The 18,994-nt window shown below is 38.4% G+C and overlaps 2 protein-coding genes across 3 annotated transcripts; one reads left to right on the top strand and one right to left on the bottom strand.

Moving 5' to 3' along the window:
- The first annotated feature begins 21 nt into the window (after positions 1-21).
- On the top strand, positions 22-5,300 carry LOC136711184 (keratin, type I cytoskeletal 18). Of its 2 annotated transcripts, XM_066687248.1 has the most exons (8): positions 22-513; positions 802-884; positions 1,803-1,959; positions 2,585-2,749; positions 2,917-3,042; positions 3,170-3,390; positions 4,265-4,293; positions 5,059-5,300. In XM_066687248.1, exons 1-8 carry the CDS (start codon positions 109-111, stop codon positions 5,154-5,156), a joined length of 1,284 nt encoding a protein of 427 aa, XP_066543345.1. In that variant the 5' UTR covers positions 22-108; the 3' UTR covers positions 5,157-5,300. The 2 variants fall into 2 exon arrangements, with proteins under 2 accessions (XP_066543345.1, XP_066543347.1); XM_066687250.1 differs by lacking the exon at positions 4,265-4,293 and having other exon boundaries at positions 33-513.
- A 200-nt stretch (positions 5,301-5,500) lies between these two features.
- arpc2 (actin related protein 2/3 complex, subunit 2) lies at positions 5,501-15,573 on the bottom strand. Its single transcript, XM_066687251.1, has 10 exons — positions 15,324-15,573; positions 13,121-13,155; positions 11,977-12,089; positions 10,402-10,447; positions 10,115-10,301; positions 9,741-9,834; positions 9,321-9,447; positions 7,892-7,992; positions 7,373-7,473; positions 5,501-5,912 (listed from the first exon to the last, which is right to left on the bottom strand). The coding sequence occupies exons 1-10, from the start codon at positions 15,395-15,397 to the stop codon at positions 5,888-5,890; spliced, it is 903 nt and encodes a 300-aa protein (XP_066543348.1). The 5' UTR covers positions 15,398-15,573; the 3' UTR covers positions 5,501-5,887.
- Positions 15,574-18,994: the final 3,421 nt, after the last annotated feature.

Raw genomic sequence — 18,994 nt, forward strand, 5'->3', positions numbered from 1 at the left:
TCTCTGCATCACGCTGAGGTAAACGGCGCTATAAAAGCCTGCCTCCCCCGCCCGGCTGCTCCATACCTGCGCAGGTGACTCCAGAGCGGCTCCGCATCCACTGCTACCATGTCTTTCGTCGTGAGATCCACCACCGGGCCCCGCAACTTCTCCAGCTCCAGCTCCTCCGGCTCCTCGGCCCCCAGGCTGGTCCGCTCCAGCTCCAGCAGCATGTTCGCCGGCAGCGGGGGACTGGGCTCCCGCATCTCCGTGTCCAGCCTGCGGGGACTGGCCAGCAACCTGCGCTCCCACCTCGACGTCAACGCCGGGGCTCAGGCCATGGGGCTGTACAACGACAAGGAGACCATGCAGGGGCTCAACGACCGCCTGGCCGGGTACCTGGGCAAGGTGCGGGGCTTGGAGGAGGCCAACAAGAGGCTGGAGGAGCAGATCCGGGACATCATGCTGAAGAGGGGCAGCAGCTACAAGGACTGGAGTGTCTATGAGAAACCGCTGCAGGAGCTCAGGAACCAGGTAGACTGGCTCATCCACAGTGATGTTTGTTCATGGATGATGTTGTATGCTTTTCACAATAATAATCCATGAGATCATCTTTCTGTTGTCATAATTATCATTATATATGTGTATCTTTTTAATTGTAATGTTTGCTGTGTAGTTCTATATGAAAGGTATAACCACACCCTAATAAAACCTGGTTGTTTTAAATTCTGTATTATCATTATTATCATCCTCAACAACAATATTAACAATTCAGAAATGCTTCCTCTTATGTAATTGACTGTCTCTTACCCATCCCTACAGATCAGTGAAATGACTTTGGACAATGCCAGGCTTGTCCTGCAAATCGACAACGCCAGGCTGGCAGCTGACGACTTCAAAGTCAAGTGAGTACATTTTTCAAGAACAAAAATATATATATATATATATATTTTTTTTAATTTAATTTCTATTATTTTTTAAATAATAAGGTACACTTTGGGATTTCATTTGGGTTTACTTTTTAGTTTTTGTCTCCATAAAACGTGGTTATATTTGAAAATATATATATATATTATTTTAAGAAATATCGATTTGTCATTTTCTTTTGGTAAATACGTTGGTATCTACACCTGTTGAGGACATGAATACATGAACCTGGACATGGTCAAACTCTATTCATACTCGGATCTTTCCTATATTTCCTCCCATTTCTGATGCCTAAACTTTCCAGACTGAATAGGCTGATCAGACCCATCATGACACAATAATAGATGAATGGATATTTACTGAGCTATTAAGAGATCAGTGTGTGTGAATCATATTGCATAATGTTAAAATAGATTATCTATTTTGTGTGTGTGTGTGAGAGAGAGAGAGAGAGAGAGAGTCCACAAGAGGGCAGTACTATGTAGATTCAGATGGACATATAGCACAGTACAGTACAATGGTAGGCAGCAAATAATTAACATAAAACACTATAACAAACAATGTACACATTCTACAAAAGCAAATAAAGCCATGGGGGTATTTTGGAGATGTGTTATTGATCTGTTTATTACTTTTGTAGACATGTCTATTTATTGGATCTTCTGAATAAGCTTCATTGATCACATCTTCAGAATAATGTGTGGAAATTAACCCTAACACATTTCCTAGCCTCTCTTCAAGTTAAAATCTGTTTAAATGTTCTTTACCTACCTTAAACTCGATAACTACACCCCATTGCTTTTACCCGCTCCCAAAGAGCTCAATGCTAGAGAAATACTAGTCAAACAGTAGTTGGGCTCCCTGTCTGCTCCATGACTCAATTGCTCCCCCTGCAGGTGGGAGGGAGAGCTGGCCATGCGCCAAGGTGTGGAGATGGACATCAGCGGCCTGCGCAAAGTCATCGACGACACCAACGTGGGCCGCATGCAGCTGGAGAACCAGATCGAATCCCTGAACGAGGAGCTGGCTTTTCTCAAGAAGAACCACGAGGAGGTGAGCACCTGGAATATTAGTCACCAGAGGCAAATAGCTGGAATCCGGATGATATGCTTTATATTGTTAATGGTTTTATATTGTTCATGTTAATTAATTTAGTTTATAAAGCAATCATTAGTTTGTGGATACTCCTTTCTGGGGGATAATTTGATTAGCAGTGCTTGGAGTTGCATAATGTTATTGTCTTTGGGTCATTTCAATCAACACCAACAGTTTAAAGGCTGTGTGTTTTGGGGCACGGGTATCTGGTTGCTGACTTGAAACAATGGCTTTGATAACATCTGCTGTCTGAAGAATGCTGACCAGCACCAATCAGTAAATCAAACATACACCAACAGTAATACATTAGCTCAGGTCTATGTTGATTACGCATGTGGTAAATCCATTTTGTACAATTGGATTTTAACAAGGTGTAGTTATCTCAGATAAGACTGCTGCAACCTATTGTCTATCAATCTCAGACAGAACAAAAAGGCTTCTCCAATTCACATCTTTTGTTCACTGGTTTATGCTGGAGAATTTCTGAAATCTCTAGATTATATTATACATAAAATGATGGTATTTCCTGCTTTAGATCTGTAGTTATGATCATCCATCACTCTTCTCTCGGTGTGCTCGTTAGGACGTGGCTGCCATCAAAGCCCAGATCAACGACTCCAGTATCTCTGTGGAGATGGAAACCCCCAAGGGACAGGACTTGAACGAGACGATCAACCAGATCCGCAGCGACTACGAGAAAGCCGCTCGGAAGAGCCGCGAGGACATGGATGCTTGGTACCAGAACAAGGTACAGAGGGCGAAGAAGCCAAGTGTACTTGATCCAAATTCAAATTTCTACAGTTGTCCCTCTTGACAAAAATCATAGAATCGTTGGTGTGTCCAGAGCACTTTTGAGAGAAAAGATATCTGATAAAAATATAAAATAAAAATATTCCTGTATGCCATCTTTAATAGTTTGACAGCTTGTCTGCGGAAGTCAGCCAGAACACGGAGGCCCTGCAGACGGGGAAGACAGAGCTCAACGAACTCCGACGCCAGAAACAAGGCCTTGAGATCGACCTGCAGGCCCTGCACAACATGGTGAGTCCTTTCAGTCAAAGCACGTGCCTTTAGGAAAGGAGCATTATTGCATCAAACGCAATTAATCTTGCACATCTCTCTCTCTCGCCGTTTGTTTGTGTCTTAACCACCGTCCCTCACCTTTCAGATCCAGTCGCTGGAGGGCACACTGCGGGACACAGAGAACAGTTATGCCAATGATGTGGGCAAGCTGAATCAGATCATCCAGCAGCTGGAGGCGGAGCTGGGCCAGGTGCGGGCGGACATGGAGCGCCAGTCCAACGAGTACAGAGCCCTGCTCAACATCAAGATGAAGCTGGAGAGTGAGATCAACACCTACCGGCAGCTGCTGGAGGGCGAGGATGACAGGTGAGGCAGCGAGGCTCTGCCATGCACCTGTGCCATCTTTGATCCCAGTCCAGGTTTAGTGTCATGAAGAAGATGTGTTAAAGACACAATAGGTTACATGCCATCTGTGGTTCTTTGTTCAGTGTACAGCTGACTACAGTTTAAACTTTAAAAAGTGAGCTTTCTGATCCAATAAGAGTGCGGGTTTTGGTGACCAAGCAGTACGTGTCATTGCTCTGACGGGGTGCAACACATTTTAATCTAAAGTTTTGATATCTAAACAAGGATTGTCTAATTTGACTTTGTTTTTTTCTCTCATCTGCTTGTGGTTTTTAACACATGGTGAAGGAGTGTAGCTGAAAGTCCACCAAGCCTTATGGACAGTCTTAAACAGTCCTTTGCTGTTGTAGCCCACAGGCTCAGTATAGGAACCCTTTTGAGAAGCAGTTTCTTGCAGTAAACTAGGCACAAACTCAAACAAAAAAAAACAGTGGCTTTATAAGATGATTTCTTTAAATATGGATTTAAATTTAGCAAAATCCCTGAACCCCTTCATTAATGTGCAAGTCCTGACTAATTAGAGAATTCAATGATTGACTATTCTAACCCTTCTACTTTTCATTCCTTAGTAAGACAGTTCATGCACATAGATACGTTTTCTTTACAAATACACGCTCGGGCTCAAGGTAAGATTACTACTCTTTAGACCACAGTAGTTTCTTCTAACAGTTTCCACAATCTGCTTTATCTGCAAAAGGGAGAACCTATTAAAGCAGTTGAGATTCTACTGAAGGAGTATCGATCAGACATGCAAAATAAGCATCTGGAAACCTGCAGTTTTACTTCACACAATAGCTTTTCTTTGTGTGTTTTGTCCCCTTGTTTCATCATGCAGAGCTGATGTAGAACAGCCAGTGTTTGAAGGTAAGTGAGTGTGAAATAGCTGATTAACCGAGTGATGCAATTGCTGCCAATGTAACCGCAGCCTTAAGGTTGGGCCCTGTACCAGTTCAACCCTGTTTGCAGTGCCTGCACATTAACATGGCTTTTCCCCTGGAACTAACACACAGCTCCTGAACCGAATGACTTTTCCTGCTTCCTATCCCACCATTTATAGGCCGCTGTTTGTCCCGAGTTGCTTGTTAAATTCCTTTAGGCTGCATTACACCACTTACAAGGCTCTCTTCAACTGACTTTTTAATGTAATTGACATTTCCAAACCTAAAATGAAATTCCAAAAGCTGCATAAAACGGAGATCCAAGTGAAAGCTTGTAAGAGTCCTTCACAGACACTATTTCTGTTCCCTTCTAAAGAGCACAGAGCTAGTACTGCAGAATGAACTGTATAAACGCAGCCCTTTGCAAAGGTAATTAACAGTCAGCTCGGGGTTACTGTAGGCTGCGAGTGAATTCAATTTGGAGAGCACTTTGGATTATAAGGCATGAAGGCTATTGAATAAACCCTTCACGAATAACCATACCTTCAATTACACTGCACAATGGCATGAGTGGGTCTATGGTATTAGTTGTAAAAGGTTGAGTAGATTTTTTTCACAGATGCCTTTCTAAAGTGTCCTGCAAAATTGTGAGCATGTTTAATACGTTTGTTTTTAACAATGTACCTCCTTCAGGTAGTTTTTAGGTGGAAGTATTGGCATATTACTAAATGATTTTCTTATTATTTCCTAGAACCAAAAGTAAGAACAGTTAAGAAGGTGATGGTGATTAACCAGGAGCTGGTGGATGGGGAGGTGGTGTCCCAGGACGAAGTGGAGTTAAACCAGTAAAGGGCCAGAAGTGCAGATGACACCGGCCTTGCCCCTCACGCTCTCGAAATAACCAGCGTCACAACTGCTGCTGCCCTGTTGCATTTCATGCACACTTTTTACTCATTTGCAAGGTCTCACAGCAATAAAGCTATACAAACCATATCCAGTCACTCTGTTCTTCTTCCAGGTCAAAATGTCATTCATTTTTATGTGCTGCTATGCAATTAAATGTACATCTAAGCTACTTCAACATTTTCTGAATGTAGATTTAACAATATGCAGCAAATGTGAATGCATGATTGATAATGGTAGGAAACAAGGCTTTATTCTACAGTTTAATGTACTGCACAACCAGACAAATACACTTTTATAATAAGACAGGTTTATTCTTTACCATCATGTGATTCCCAAAGGGTACAGAGAATTCTTTGAGGCAGAGATAGGAAAGAGGATACTGCATTCATAGCAAACACTGTTAGTTATCAGCAGATACAGGCTGCAAGGCAAAAAATACCAAATGTCCAATGAGATCATATTGTATCAAAACATTAATTTATATATATATGGTTGGTTTTCTTTGTAACTATGCAAAGCAAAGGAATGTTTTTTTGTTTTTTTTTGCGTGTCGAATTTCCAATTTCTCCTACAAAATGGTACGTACTGGCCAAAAAACGAGGGCTTCTTATCCAGACCAGAGAGTTGTGCCACGGGTGCAGATTACACCGAAGGGCCAAGTGGGTTTCCTCTTCTTAACGAGCAGCAAAAGTCTTGCCCCTGGAAATGCAAAGACACAGTTTGCCCCATAAATATCTTTCACACTGATGTGGGCATAGACATCTACTCTCTATGACCTACCTTAGATTTGCAAATGAGCAAGAATCTATAATGCAGACTTAGCTCAGGCACTGACAAGTGTGAAAGCAGCAAGGTGTACTGTGTGACTTCACATAAGGACAGTGTTTGTTTTTATTTTTTTATACTTTGGTCTAGACTTTGACCTATTTGTGAATTGCAAATTACAAACTGGTACCCGATCACATTTTTATCTAGAACAAGTAGACATGCTTCTGACAATACATTAAAGCACTGATAGGGTACAAGGTTGACATTTGCAATTTATAGGAAGGTTTAAGTTTTGGTCTAGACTAAGAAAATGTCTGTTTCTACTTCTTACATACACTTTCACAAATCCCATCATATACAATCTAAATGAACGATTACAGATAACATTTCAAATGAGAACGTGAACATTTTTAAATAAACTATTTATTCATCCCCAACTTAGGGGGGACGAATTCCTTCCCTGGAGTCAGAACTCCAACCAAGCAGATCAGTTAAAACAGGATGTGAAACAGGTCACAGTCAACTAGGAACTGGCTATGATAACAGTTCAATGTAATCCTTACAGAGCTAGTGAAAACCATTACTAATACCTAGTGCAGAACTTCCTTCTGTAAATATTAACAGAAAGACGACTCAATGAGTGAACTATTTTTTCCTTGTGAACAATGGCCTAAATACATAAAAAATAGTAAAAGCAATTCAAACAAAACTTGTAAAAATACCAGAATGGTTGAGTAGCATGCTAATTGGATTATTGGAAGGGGGGGGTGAAACCTACAAACCACCACAAAATAGGGTTCATTAGAGAATGCGTTTCAGAAGCATCTCACTACAATGCACAGGTAAGGATGTCATTGAGAGAATCAAACCTCTCTGATAAGTGTGTTTAATTCAAAGACCCTAAAATAGACCAGGCTTCTTCCTCTTGTGTGTGTGTCTATATGTAAACACATAAGCAGTATTGAGAGTTTAAATAAGAGTACGTAAAATAGCTATAATTTCCAATACGATTAAAAAGTCAAGCCGATAAAGATATGGAATACTTTGTAGTCATGGGGTAACTTTATACGAACAGACTGGGATTCAAAAGAAAAGGACAACTCCCTGTCTGCACCACTGTATTTAACAAGCAAATATTTATTTCCTAATATAAAGTCTGGGACTACTGTCAACATGTCTTTTTGTACGTCTATGCCAACTATAAACATATCTAATAACTTAAGTTCACTTCAGGACATATGTTAAGCTTTCTAAATCTGTAACATGTAGGACATACAGGATAAGGGTGAGTATAAACCAGAATGCCCTGAAGCGTCTTCTCCGAGATGCATGCCCTAACCGTCTTCATGGCAATACTGTGATGTAATGACACGAACGTTATGAACACTTACGACATGGTCTTCATCTCCTTCTTCTCTGCGTCAGGCCGGGCCCTGTTCAGCACTTTGAGGAAGTCGGAAGTCTTAGCCCTCATGCGCGTGTGAATGTAGGCCTGGAACAGAGTCATGCATTAATGACAGAACACTGGACAGTTCCGTTTACAACCAGAATAATTGCTTTGGATGGTGAGAGCATTGAATTAGGTCAGCTAAAACTGTTTCACACCCCAATGAGACCATTTAACCACACGTTTTTAAAAGAGGATCTCTGCATTTCAAACATATGCAGAACTATGCATAGCTCAGCCAATCAGGAGACAATACACAAAGATTAGCTAGGGTGAAACAAACTAAACATATTAGCAAGGGTTTCATCTCAGGCACGTTGTAATAACTATCAAAAGGCAAGGCATGGTCAGAGTATTTTCCATTTACAAAAAATTAAATTTAACTCTGTCCAGAATATATTTTGCACATTGTCAATCGCTCTGGTGAGGGTTACACAAAGTTCTCAATAAGCCAAGCCCTTACCTTGGAGCACTTAATGTGGTAGTGCAGGTAATCCCTAAAAGTGTGAATGAGGTTGATGGTGTTGTCTCTGGCATTTGCATTGGTGTGTCGAGGGAACAGGACTGAAAGAGGAGAGAGTTGCATTTCAAATGACGAGCAAACAAATAGGTTTAAAATGATTGAATAATAATACTGTGCCAGCTTCTTACATAGTTGAGGACAAAAAAAAAAAAGGACATTAAATGGAAGTAAAAAGCTGCTTCTTTATAATCACTATGACTGAAAACGTAACAGTTATTGTTCTTAAGCTACCTGTTAGTTGCACAAGCCCTTCTGATCATAGTCATTCAACGGTGACATTTGTTTTTTAAATTATTGAATAATAAAGCGGAAGAAGGCTAGTATATCAGGTCCTTTATACATTTGGGTGTGGCAGGTTCTCGCCCTCTTTTTTTTTTTCATCCCGTCCTTTCAACCGTAAGTTGTGTAAACAATCCAAAGGGAAAGCACATCCACACTATCAACTCTAAACAAACGACAATTAAGTTGTCAAGCCGGCAGATGCTCTGGTGGCAAACACTATTTTACAGCTGGGTGTAATGTTCCTGTCATTGAAACATTGCAACCACATAGCGTGAGAGACCTGCGCCATTAATAATTCAGAGCGGGACTCACAACAGAAAGTATCAAGGTTCGTTCATATTAGAAAATATCACACCCTCCAATAAGAGATATGATATCATTAATACAATACGGATCTATTCAGGATTTGCCATTTCCAGTTAGCATAAATCATCATAAAATTAGAATACTGCTGCCGAAAAAAAACAGAGTGCAACATTACAATATAGCTATTCTATAAATGCGTATCATTTTTAATATGAAGGTGGTTACTGCAGTAATGCAACTTGCAAATATCTACTTTGAATATTTTAATTTGGGCTTCATCTTTTATTTTCACTTCATCATTGTACTTCTCTATTGTACTGAAAAGTCAGTTGTATTTGACAGATGCATTGGTCATTTATTGTTCGATAATATGGTTACAAATCCAGAGGAGTATGCATTAAAAAAAAAAGCAGAATTATATTTGTGCAGAGCTCACTAAATAATAATCTGTATGTTTGCAAGGCAGTATGCAGCATTCCAAACAACCGAAAATGCAACGTGGCTCTGTGTAATGCAATGGACCATGAAAACGTTTCTAAAATGCAAATAGTCCATCACCTGGAAACAAATATTTTCTAAATGATCTAACGATTAAATGATCTCTCCTTACAAGGCAGCCTGCAGGCCACAAAGGACAGGACTGGCCCCTAAAAAGCAAATACTTTTAATTTATGGCAGTTTTTCCTATCCCGCAGTCACTCTAAACTACAGATAAATACAAAACAAAAATGTCTAACCTCCGTGGCCAGTTACAGGGAAAACTGTTTACAGAACCACTTACCAAAGGTGATGTATCCGATGTTATCTCCAACAGCAGCGTCAGTGTCCTTCAGCTCCAGGGGGGGCTCTCTGTGACTGAACAAGACCTGGGGGGCTGTGTGGCTGGCACGCCGACCTTCCTTGAACTCCTACACGACAAGAAGGAAATGGGGGGAAACATAACTTTCTGGTGGATGTGTGTTACTCGTTGAGTGGAAGTCTGAAGAAAAGAAAAAAAAAAAAAAAAAAAGGTCGCAACATGAAACGGGTCAATACATAGATAGATAGATAGATAGATAGATAGATAGATAGATAGATAGCTACAACCAATAGATGTGCTGCTACAAGTGTCTCTCACTGTTCCTGCAATAGTGAGAGGTTAACAAGAACCAAACCAATTAGAAAAGCACTCTTCTGATTAAACAGGACAGATTGAGCCTACCTGCATGAACACCTTCCCAATCACAACATCGTCGTCGTCCTTGAAAACCGTACTGAACACCACTGTCACCCTGTCCTTCTTTGCCTCAAGGTACCTGGTGAGAAGTACATGAATCGTTTATTAGCATACCACACAATTTGGTACCTTAAAGTCTTGGGTTCCCTTTACACCTGAATTAGTTATATATATATATATATATATATATATATATATATATATGAATCCTAAATCAAACCTGAATAAAAATTAACAGTTATTATGTGTAATAAAAATAGAAAGCAGGGTGACAATAATCCATAACTTTGTTTCACTAAACAACTTGCATAGGACCTAAAGATTATTCTGTCGCCAAACCGGATGTCTCAGACACCTACATAGTCTCGTCGTCTCTGTAGTGGATGACAGCCCTCTTCTCGCCCTCCCGGCCCTCCTCCTGAAATTTGAAGTACTTCTCGAACACCGAGGCAAAGCAGTTGCGCTTGAGCATGCCAGCCTGGTGGACAACCTCGTCCTTATTGGCAGGGACGTTGTCCAGGTCATACAGCAAGGACACATTGTAGCCTATGAACAAAGAGAAGAGAAATAAACAATGTATAAAATGAAAAATAATACACACATATAGACAATAGCTAGTGAAAGGTTTTTGGCATGTTGCTCTTACCTGCCTCTGGGGTCGCCAAGAAATTTCCATAAACTCTGTTCAACAGCTGCAAGTGCAGAAGAAACATCTGTTAGTGTTATGATACAAATACAAGAAATACAATACTTAAGATTTAGCCTGGCTCTATAGTTGTATTTATTGGCAAGTAAGGGAATTTATCAATGCCAATTTATTTGATGACCTGAACATGTTCCCTGCTTCCACTTCTGCACCGACAATCGTTGCTTAAAAGAACTATCGCAATGTCCTGAGAGACTGAACTGTAGAAATATAAAATTGTTTGATGTAGTATTTTCCAAATAAATACATTTTATATTTTATGATTGATCTATGATTATATTTATTTGATTCTAGACACACTAAATCAAAAGTCTGCTGAAGTCACTATTCAATATTTAAATCTGAGAAGAAAAAGAGGCACAATCAGAAACAAACACAGAACGAATGCACATTTAGACATTTGGATAGAATTTACATGTTATTTACATTCTGGAGGAGTAATATAGTTGAGGTCCAACAAGGAAGGAGACTATTTGAATATTCGGTTGGTGAATTAAAATTAAAACAATCTGATCATGAAGGTGTTTCCCTGTGTTTTATGCTTCTACTCAGACAAGTCACTGAAGTATAACTGCCTGCATATTTTAAATTTAAATAAAATAAGTGTACACTACTGCCAGAACTTCCCCATTTCAAAACAGACAAAAGCCTATCAAGCTGCTATTGGTACAAAGGAGCACCACCTTGAAGTAACCTTAATTTCACACAGAGCGTAAGCACACCGGTAGCAACTATGACTTGTGCCTTCAACTTCCTCCCTCGGCAGTGAGTCAGGCCGCATTTCCTGTTTTAGTGAGAAACCACAGCAGCTGCTTTCTACCATACATGGTGACTGAGACAAATCGAAAGGCTCCCCAATAAAGTGCTGAAACATTCAGCCTCAGCCCTCCACTGCATAGCACCTATACAGAAGCTTAATATGACCAGTTCCTTTACTAAAGTACAATTTAAACTTGTTTAATAGAAAACCTGTTGAAATTGTTTACTTTAGACCACTGGACATATTTAGGGAAAAAACGCAAATATCTGAATTCTAGCTTTCTGAAAAGATGTAGGCCCTATACTCCCAATTCACAAAATGCCAATAATCCTGCTTTGTTACAATTAATAACAGGATCACATATAAAATAATAAATTTACATATTCAGTCATGTAATGGTACACCATCTAGTCAGGATTTCAATAAGTATTTAATTTATCAATCAAGACAAAATTAAATATATGAATATGCCATCTCTTTCCTATGAGAAATGATAACGTGTCTTGTGCGTAAAGGTGTGTGGATGATCCAAAACACAGATTAAAACTAAAACCATGCCAACCACAATCATTACAAATTCCAAACACGCAACCCCTGCCACTGAGCGCAGATAATCGGCTTCAAGCAAATTAAGCTGCCAATCAGACATCTGACATTAAGAGGCTGTTTCAGCATTTCTACACATTAGAGTGGTGAAAGTTGAAGGTAGCCTGCTTGTTTTGACGCAGCTGGCCCAGGACATTAGCATCTCGTACCTCATCCGTGCCATGCTCCTGCAGCTCCTTGTAGAACTTCAGGGAGATGCTGACCATCACCTTGGTTTTATCTCCATTTGGGTTGGAAATGTGATAGAGGACACCATCAAAATCTAAAACACACAAAAGGAAACAAAAATCTTGTAGTCTGGTAACTTTAATAGCTACGATCACAGAGAATGGATATTATTACATAATTTAAAGGAGGTATATCTATATTTTGCTAATGACAAATCTATTATTTTTATAGGAGCGCCAAACATGGACAGATGGGAAAGAAAAGAAAAAAAAACTATCTAGGACAAACTCATAGCTGTGTGCCATTACACAAATACAAATCCCTAGTCAAATGAGGACAACGATGGCTTTGCCTGGTTTAGGGCAAATTAATAGTTTAAGGCATATGAAGTGCAGCACTAAAGAGTGGATAGGTCCCACGTTTTTCAAAATATGTCTGTTGCTCAACGTAAGTCCTAATCGTAAAACAATATGGGTATGGTACACTTAACAGTAGCTCATTACCTTATATTGTAACTGGGAGTTTTACAGCTCATATTATCATCATCATCTATTTATTGGCAGTAACTAATATTGGAATTTACCTCAGATAACAATTCAAATTAAATCAGATCATAAGCACTGATTCTGAGTTGAAATACACATTTGCTGTTGAAGTGTATTGTATTCCTCCCCTTATGGTGTACTGTACTTGCCACAATTTGCAGAAAATAACATCCAACACTATATTCTACATTTATTTTGGATCCTATGTGGGCTACTTCATTTAACTTTTGCACTGCTAAGAGTAGAATGCAGCTTTTCCATGCAAGTACAAATCGTAAAGAATAGAATTACAATACCATATGTTAACATCAATCAATGCCAAACTTAACCCATTGTCTAAAAATCATTGAGCTTTAATGCCATGTAGGAGTAGAAAACTGAAAAGCATGTGGACAGATGAATGATGATATTAAAAAGGGAAGAAAACCATTTCCAAATTATGTGTTTATATCTATGTAGCCAGACAGCAAAAAACTGCCAAATTAAAAGTGCCAAATAATGACAGAGACTCAAAACTTTGAACTCCCTTGTCATTGTGAAAGAGAAGTTATAAAAATATGTTGAACTAAACTTAACTTACCCGCAAACGTTACTTCTACTGCTTCAGGCTTGTTCCTGAAAATAAAACAGAAGACAGTTTTTTCACAATAGCAGAAACTCAGTTAAGTTAACAATTAATGCTCTGTGTGAGTGTGTGATAGGAAAATATAGGCTACCGATTGACAACACAAAAGCTCATATATAAGGCACATCACTTTGAATAGTGTGGTTGAGCAACTAGACCAATTCCATGAAAAGGAACTGGGCTCTTTCATCTTTTCAGAAGGATATGAAACCTGCCAGACAATAATATTTTTCTGGTCCCTAGGATACACTGACTTCTATGGCAATAATCAAAAACACTGGCTGTTTGCTGGACATCAGAGGGAATGGCCCTTCAGTAGCTTTATCATCAAAAAGACAGATTTAGATTATATTATTCAGTTTAAAAGGGTTTATACATTAAAAAATACAGCTTTTAAACAGATTTCTACTAAAATTGCAATTGTGAAAAGTGCATCTAATACATTTTACTTGTACTGATAGCAGTACAGTCCTAATGTTTTCTGCTTGTCAAGACACTTTCTAATGATGTGTAAGTGTAAGTAGTGCAGTATATAAAATATTGGTTCAATGCAGACATTTTATTAATCTTTTCTTAAGGTCTTCTCACACTCTGCAGCAGACGACTCAGAAAAATACCCAGACAAAGTACTTCTGTGGTTTTCTTATTAAAAAAAAAAAAGACTTAAAACACAGTTCCAGAAAAAAAGAGAAGCTTTTGCTTAGTTTCAGGAAAGAAAATGCAGACGTATTTTCCCTTATTCAGCCCCACTTAACAGCAGGAATCATCCTATAGTAAATACTGTGGCTACTGCACTTCAGCCAAAAACTGCTAGAACTAAATTAAGCTCCCAGCTAAAAGAAATCATGACAAATGCTGATGTGTGGATTTCCTGCCTTCTCTCTCCAGTGCCAGACAGTCTTGCATTCATTGCCCAATTCTCAATAAATAACTTAAGACCACAATAAAAGCAATACAAAAAAAAAAACTGCACTCTTAAAATGGTCAGCTAATTTAAATGTAATGAAGGACACAAACAACCGCAGACTACAGCACTAGATAGCTTGTATAACATCTTCAATGGCTTAGCATTTAAAAGTACATTATTTAACATGATTGGGGCTCAATATCCGCGTTTATTTTTGCTTTTGTAATTCACTTAATTAACAATCACAGAATAATAAAGCTGTGTGGCTCCAACACGAATGGTTTAAGTTGCAATTGTACACAATGTGCCAGCATGGCTCTCCCTGTCTCAACTAGAGAGAACACAGCCCTGGAATGCGGAAGTGACGGAACAGGCGCACAGGGAGGAAACATGAAAAATAACAATAGGAACATAATCAATACAAGAAAGGATGATCATAAAACTAGAACACTACAATCCCAAAAGTATACATATTCCAGGCAGGAGAAAACAAAAGATAATGAATCTAGGTGATACCATTACAGAAAGCATCTGGATGTTTGCAGTTTCTTGAATGCGGAAGTGCGATTCTAATACACTCATCAGCTCAGACACTGTAGACATACGTTTACAACTTAGTCAATACTACCTTGTCAATATAATAACCGCTCTATGTGGTCTATTTCCACCCGCTTCTTATCAGGGAGAGGGATCAATCTTGCTGTGCTGCCATTGCAACTCAACATGCATGGTGACATAAACGATTACATACCATAGCTGGTGGCAGTAATAGATATGCATGTACAGCAAGACAATAAGGGGGGAAATGTTAGAACTTTTTATCCAAATCCTCGTTTGCTGACACAGATGTAATCGCATGCTTAACTTTATATCCACCCGTCAAACCAAGGCCGGATGTCTAATCTCCAGTGGCAATAGATATTATTATATTCATGACACACGAGCATGCTAGTTTCATGCAATGCAATGCACGGATTTGATTACTGGTTACTTCTACGAGCAATTGTAAGTTTCTAAAATGATCTCAACCAACACAAAACAATTCATTTAATTATCTATAATGTATCAGACACACCCCAAAAACACACGAATCAAAGCACCCGGCAAGGCCTCTTTAACTTTCGATAGTTTTACTGCTTCTCCATCTCTCTGTACGATCAAGCTGCTTTTCCTCCGCACAGGTCGATGCATTTGTACTAGATATTAATTTCATGTTTGGCTTAATCTTTTTTTAAAATATTTTTTTCTTACCCATTGGAAGCACTGTCGAATTTCAGAGACAACGTCTCCTCTACAATCCGGTTGTTGATTTCCAACAGAATCATGGCGACGAAACAGGGGTTCAGTCAGATGTTTATATATATATATAAAAAACTATACCCTGATTAACTTTAAAATGTGATCTTTATTTTCTTGAGTCCAATCTTTTTTTTTATTCTCTATCCCTGCGAGGCGGTTCCGCCCAGGCGCTTCCGTCTCCCAGCACTTCCGCTCCCTGCCTCGTAAGGACCCCAGTGAGGCTGCCTAGTACGTTTGCCTGTGTTAAAAGCAACACACAAGTGTGGATTGAATCGGTGGCATACAAAAAATAAAATGTGATTATTTCCCCACTGCACCCAAAAATGACATGTATGCATAAAAACGGACAACCAATATATTTGTAGATTCATTTCTGCATAATTGTATAATTTCTGTTGCCAGCAGTAGCAGTGCATGGTATCACAATTTTAAAAAGAACTGTCTTCACCAATTATGGGTTACTCTCTCCCCTAGATCTGTGACAACTTTGGAGTCTTCTCTGTTGAAATGTTAGATTCAGTATTACTGAATTACTAGATGTCTCAATTCTCTGATGCCAAGCTTTTTGGAGAACACATTTAGATGCACCATGCATGAAACCACTACTCTTGTCAAATAAATATGGACTTAAGAGTAGAGAAATGCTTTGAATATTAAGCTGATCTCCTCACTTCTTAACTTGTTTATAACTTGCAAACAAGAGTCATGCCTCAGAGAGTGGGAGAATAAAAAGCTTTGTGGGAAGATTTATTTTTTTCATAATAGGTTTGATAGCTTTTAAATATCCTTATTTGGCATACATATTTGTGGAATCAGGCAACCATGTTTCCTCTCAGTTGACTGCAGGGAAAACACGTTTTTAACAATGTAAACAGACAGGTAGGCCTATTGTATTGACAGGCTGTGGGACAATAGAGTAAATAATCCCCCCTCTACAAGCTGTTGATGGCATCCTGTCTCATTACCCATTGATTCAAAACAGTCTTCTTTGGGTAGTTTGTAACTACAGAGTTAACACGTTATGGGTTGCGTCTCATTATTCACACATTGGTTGATGCTTTCTTGTTCATATACATGACTTGACTTGATGCATTATTTTTGTATAATTTAAAGCTTAAATTTATTATTTATTTATTAAATAGTATTATTTTACATGGCTATGGCTTAATTATTGAAAAGCCATGTGAATGGACAATACCAGAAGTGATTTAATGATCACTCACTCAATCAATCAACCAGTTAACAGTCAAGGAAGAAAATTAGTGGGTTGGTGTTAAATCCAACCTTGATTAATTTACAAGTACCACGAAAGACAACATCATATTCAATGTCCTATGGTTAACTTTGAGACAGATCAATGAAATGCATTCGCATACTCTGGAAGCTCTAACATTATAGTGACTAACAAAAATACAGATGTAGAGATGTAGTTTTGAAACTCCTAAACTCAGCTCCTGACTTGATTTTATCACACCTATGAGTTGGAATGCAGATTAAATTCCTTTTCACTGTGTTTAATCTCCACTCAGGTTTCTAAACTTTTCTTTTGAGCAGCTACCTGAAAACAATAATTTCTGACTGAACATCAACCATATTCTGTGGTGTCTTCGTGCTACTATACTGGGGCACACCCTACTGGATACACTTCAAAATACTGTGCAGACAGTGAGCATCACATAATTGAAGATCCTGAGATCACAGTGGCAGTCACATTTTCCAGTTATTTGATATCATAGTTTTTGACTAAAGTCAAAGCACTACACTTGACTTATTGTAAGTGGTCATCTTCACAATTTTGAATGCTTGGATTACTATAAAGAGCTATGCAAATCTTTTCATTTTTCTAGATGGAAGCCCAATTAAAATATATATATATATATATATATATATATATATATATATATATATATTGATAGTTTTCTAGCTAGTGATCAGACACGAATTTTGATTGTTTCTTAAACTAAAATATGCAAGTGGACTAATTGTTCAATTGCCTAGTTCTAAGAAACAACTACATTTATGGTTCTTAAGGATTTCATATTAATGTGTGCATCTAGTTTTTTTCTGTTTACTTCTGTTTATCCTATAATCAAAATAAAAACATATTTTATTCAATTCTACCACTCCCCCTATCCAAGCCCAATCTCCATTCCTATAGTATGTCTGGAATTTTAGCACAAGTAGAAGCAGGTTTTATTGTACAGAACAAGAAAGAAGGAATCCTCCCCGTATCTGTATTTATCTGTGCATTTTTTCACTCCCAAATTAAATTAATGGAAGCTGGGTTTTGCAATGGAGGAATTCATTAAAAAAAATAAAAATAAAAAAGGTAAATTGCATACTGTGAGAATTCAATTGCAATTAACTCTAAATTTGTGATGAAAGCTTTGATTTGATTGTTTTAACAGTCAGCGTCTGTTTTTGATTCAATCTGATATGGATCTTGTACATGGATGAGTTGTTTTGAAAGTATGTTGGAGTGGGTTGTTTATGCCAGGATGTGTATTCATGAGTACAGCACCACTACACTTGGATTTTTGCAATACTTTCCTGTAGAAGATCTGATTTAAAAGTACACATCTGACTACAGATCACATTGTGGTTGTACTAACTGGGTTTTCAGTTTGCTGCTCTTTCAACATTAAATATGTAAGGGCACAGCTCAAAAGCAAACCACAGCTCAAGGCTCCTGATGAGATGATCCACAATTTCTCAATTCTGAGCTGTTGTTCATTTTTGTGGCATCCCATCTCTTACATTTCATAAGGGGGAGCAATCTTTCAACATAGTACCTTGCTTTGCCATTAACACTCCTATGCACATTACAATACACTTATTTTTTTATATAGTTTTGAATCAATGTCAGATGACCCATTTACATCTCCATGTGGGCATTTCACGTAGACCAAACACTGCAGCTGGTTTGAAATGTTATGCACTGTGTTCACATTTGTCTACTTCCACAAGATCAGAAGACTGGAGAGTATTTAAAGCTTGCACAATTTTTTTTAAAAAAGGGTGAAGATGACACTCACTTGGTTAACCTGATTAGTCAATTCAATCTAGAGTAGGGGAACCCCCACACCCTCTAGCTGCAGGTTATTTTCCTTTTATGACCTCAGGATACCCAGAATGAATTAAAGAAGTAGATGTATTCAATATTACACAATTAACACTGAAACAACACTGGGCATGAAGTCTATGCAAACAGGGTCTTAACAATATTCCAAAGTAATCAATTACCAATCCAGCGGTGGGCGAGTCATTTCCGTAACAATTGCTCAATTAAATACACCATTAATTAAATCGTAAGTAAATATAACCAATAAACAAAGCACACAAAATAAAAAATAAAACATTACACAGTGAGAAAGAAATATAACATATACATTTATATGGTGAGCGCTTGTCACCACTAGTGACATAAATACTTCGAGAACCTTGCATCACGGCCAACCCATGTGTACACTCCTGAAGGTTATTATTATTATTTTTTATTTATCCTTAAATCCTCAAAGAGTGGGACATGTTCATTTTAATTATTATTACTCATTAATGATAAAAGTTAACATTGGTTATAGAATCCTTGGACACCTGAAATTGCTATTATTTTTTACAGGCTG

Source organism: Amia ocellicauda, chromosome 16 (assembly GCF_036373705.1).
Source record: "Amia ocellicauda isolate fAmiCal2 chromosome 16, fAmiCal2.hap1, whole genome shotgun sequence".
NCBI lineage: Eukaryota > Metazoa > Chordata > Actinopteri > Amiiformes > Amiidae > Amia > Amia ocellicauda.

Coding starts and splice junctions, on each gene's coding strand:
- LOC136711184 (XM_066687248.1), top strand. CDS start 109: ATGTCTTTCGTCGTGAGATCCACCACCGGGCCCCGCAACTTCTCCAGC. Junction 2,750..2,916: donor ATGCTTGGTACCAGAACAAG/GTACAGAGGGCG, acceptor CATCTTTAATAG/TTTGACAGCTTGTCTGCGGA. Junction 4,294..5,058: donor AGAACAGCCAGTGTTTGAAG/GTAAGTGAGTGT, acceptor ATTATTTCCTAG/AACCAAAAGTAAGAACAGTT.
- arpc2 (XM_066687251.1), bottom strand. CDS start 15,397: ATGATTCTGTTGGAAATCAACAACCGGATTGTAGAGGAGACGTTGTCT. Junction 13,156..15,323: donor TTCGACAGTGCTTCCAATGG/GTAAGAAAAAAA, acceptor TTTTATTTTCAG/GAACAAGCCTGAAGCAGTAG. Junction 9,835..10,114: donor TACAGAGACGACGAGACTAT/GTAGGTGTCTGA, acceptor ACTTCTCACCAG/GTACCTTGAGGCAAAGAAGG.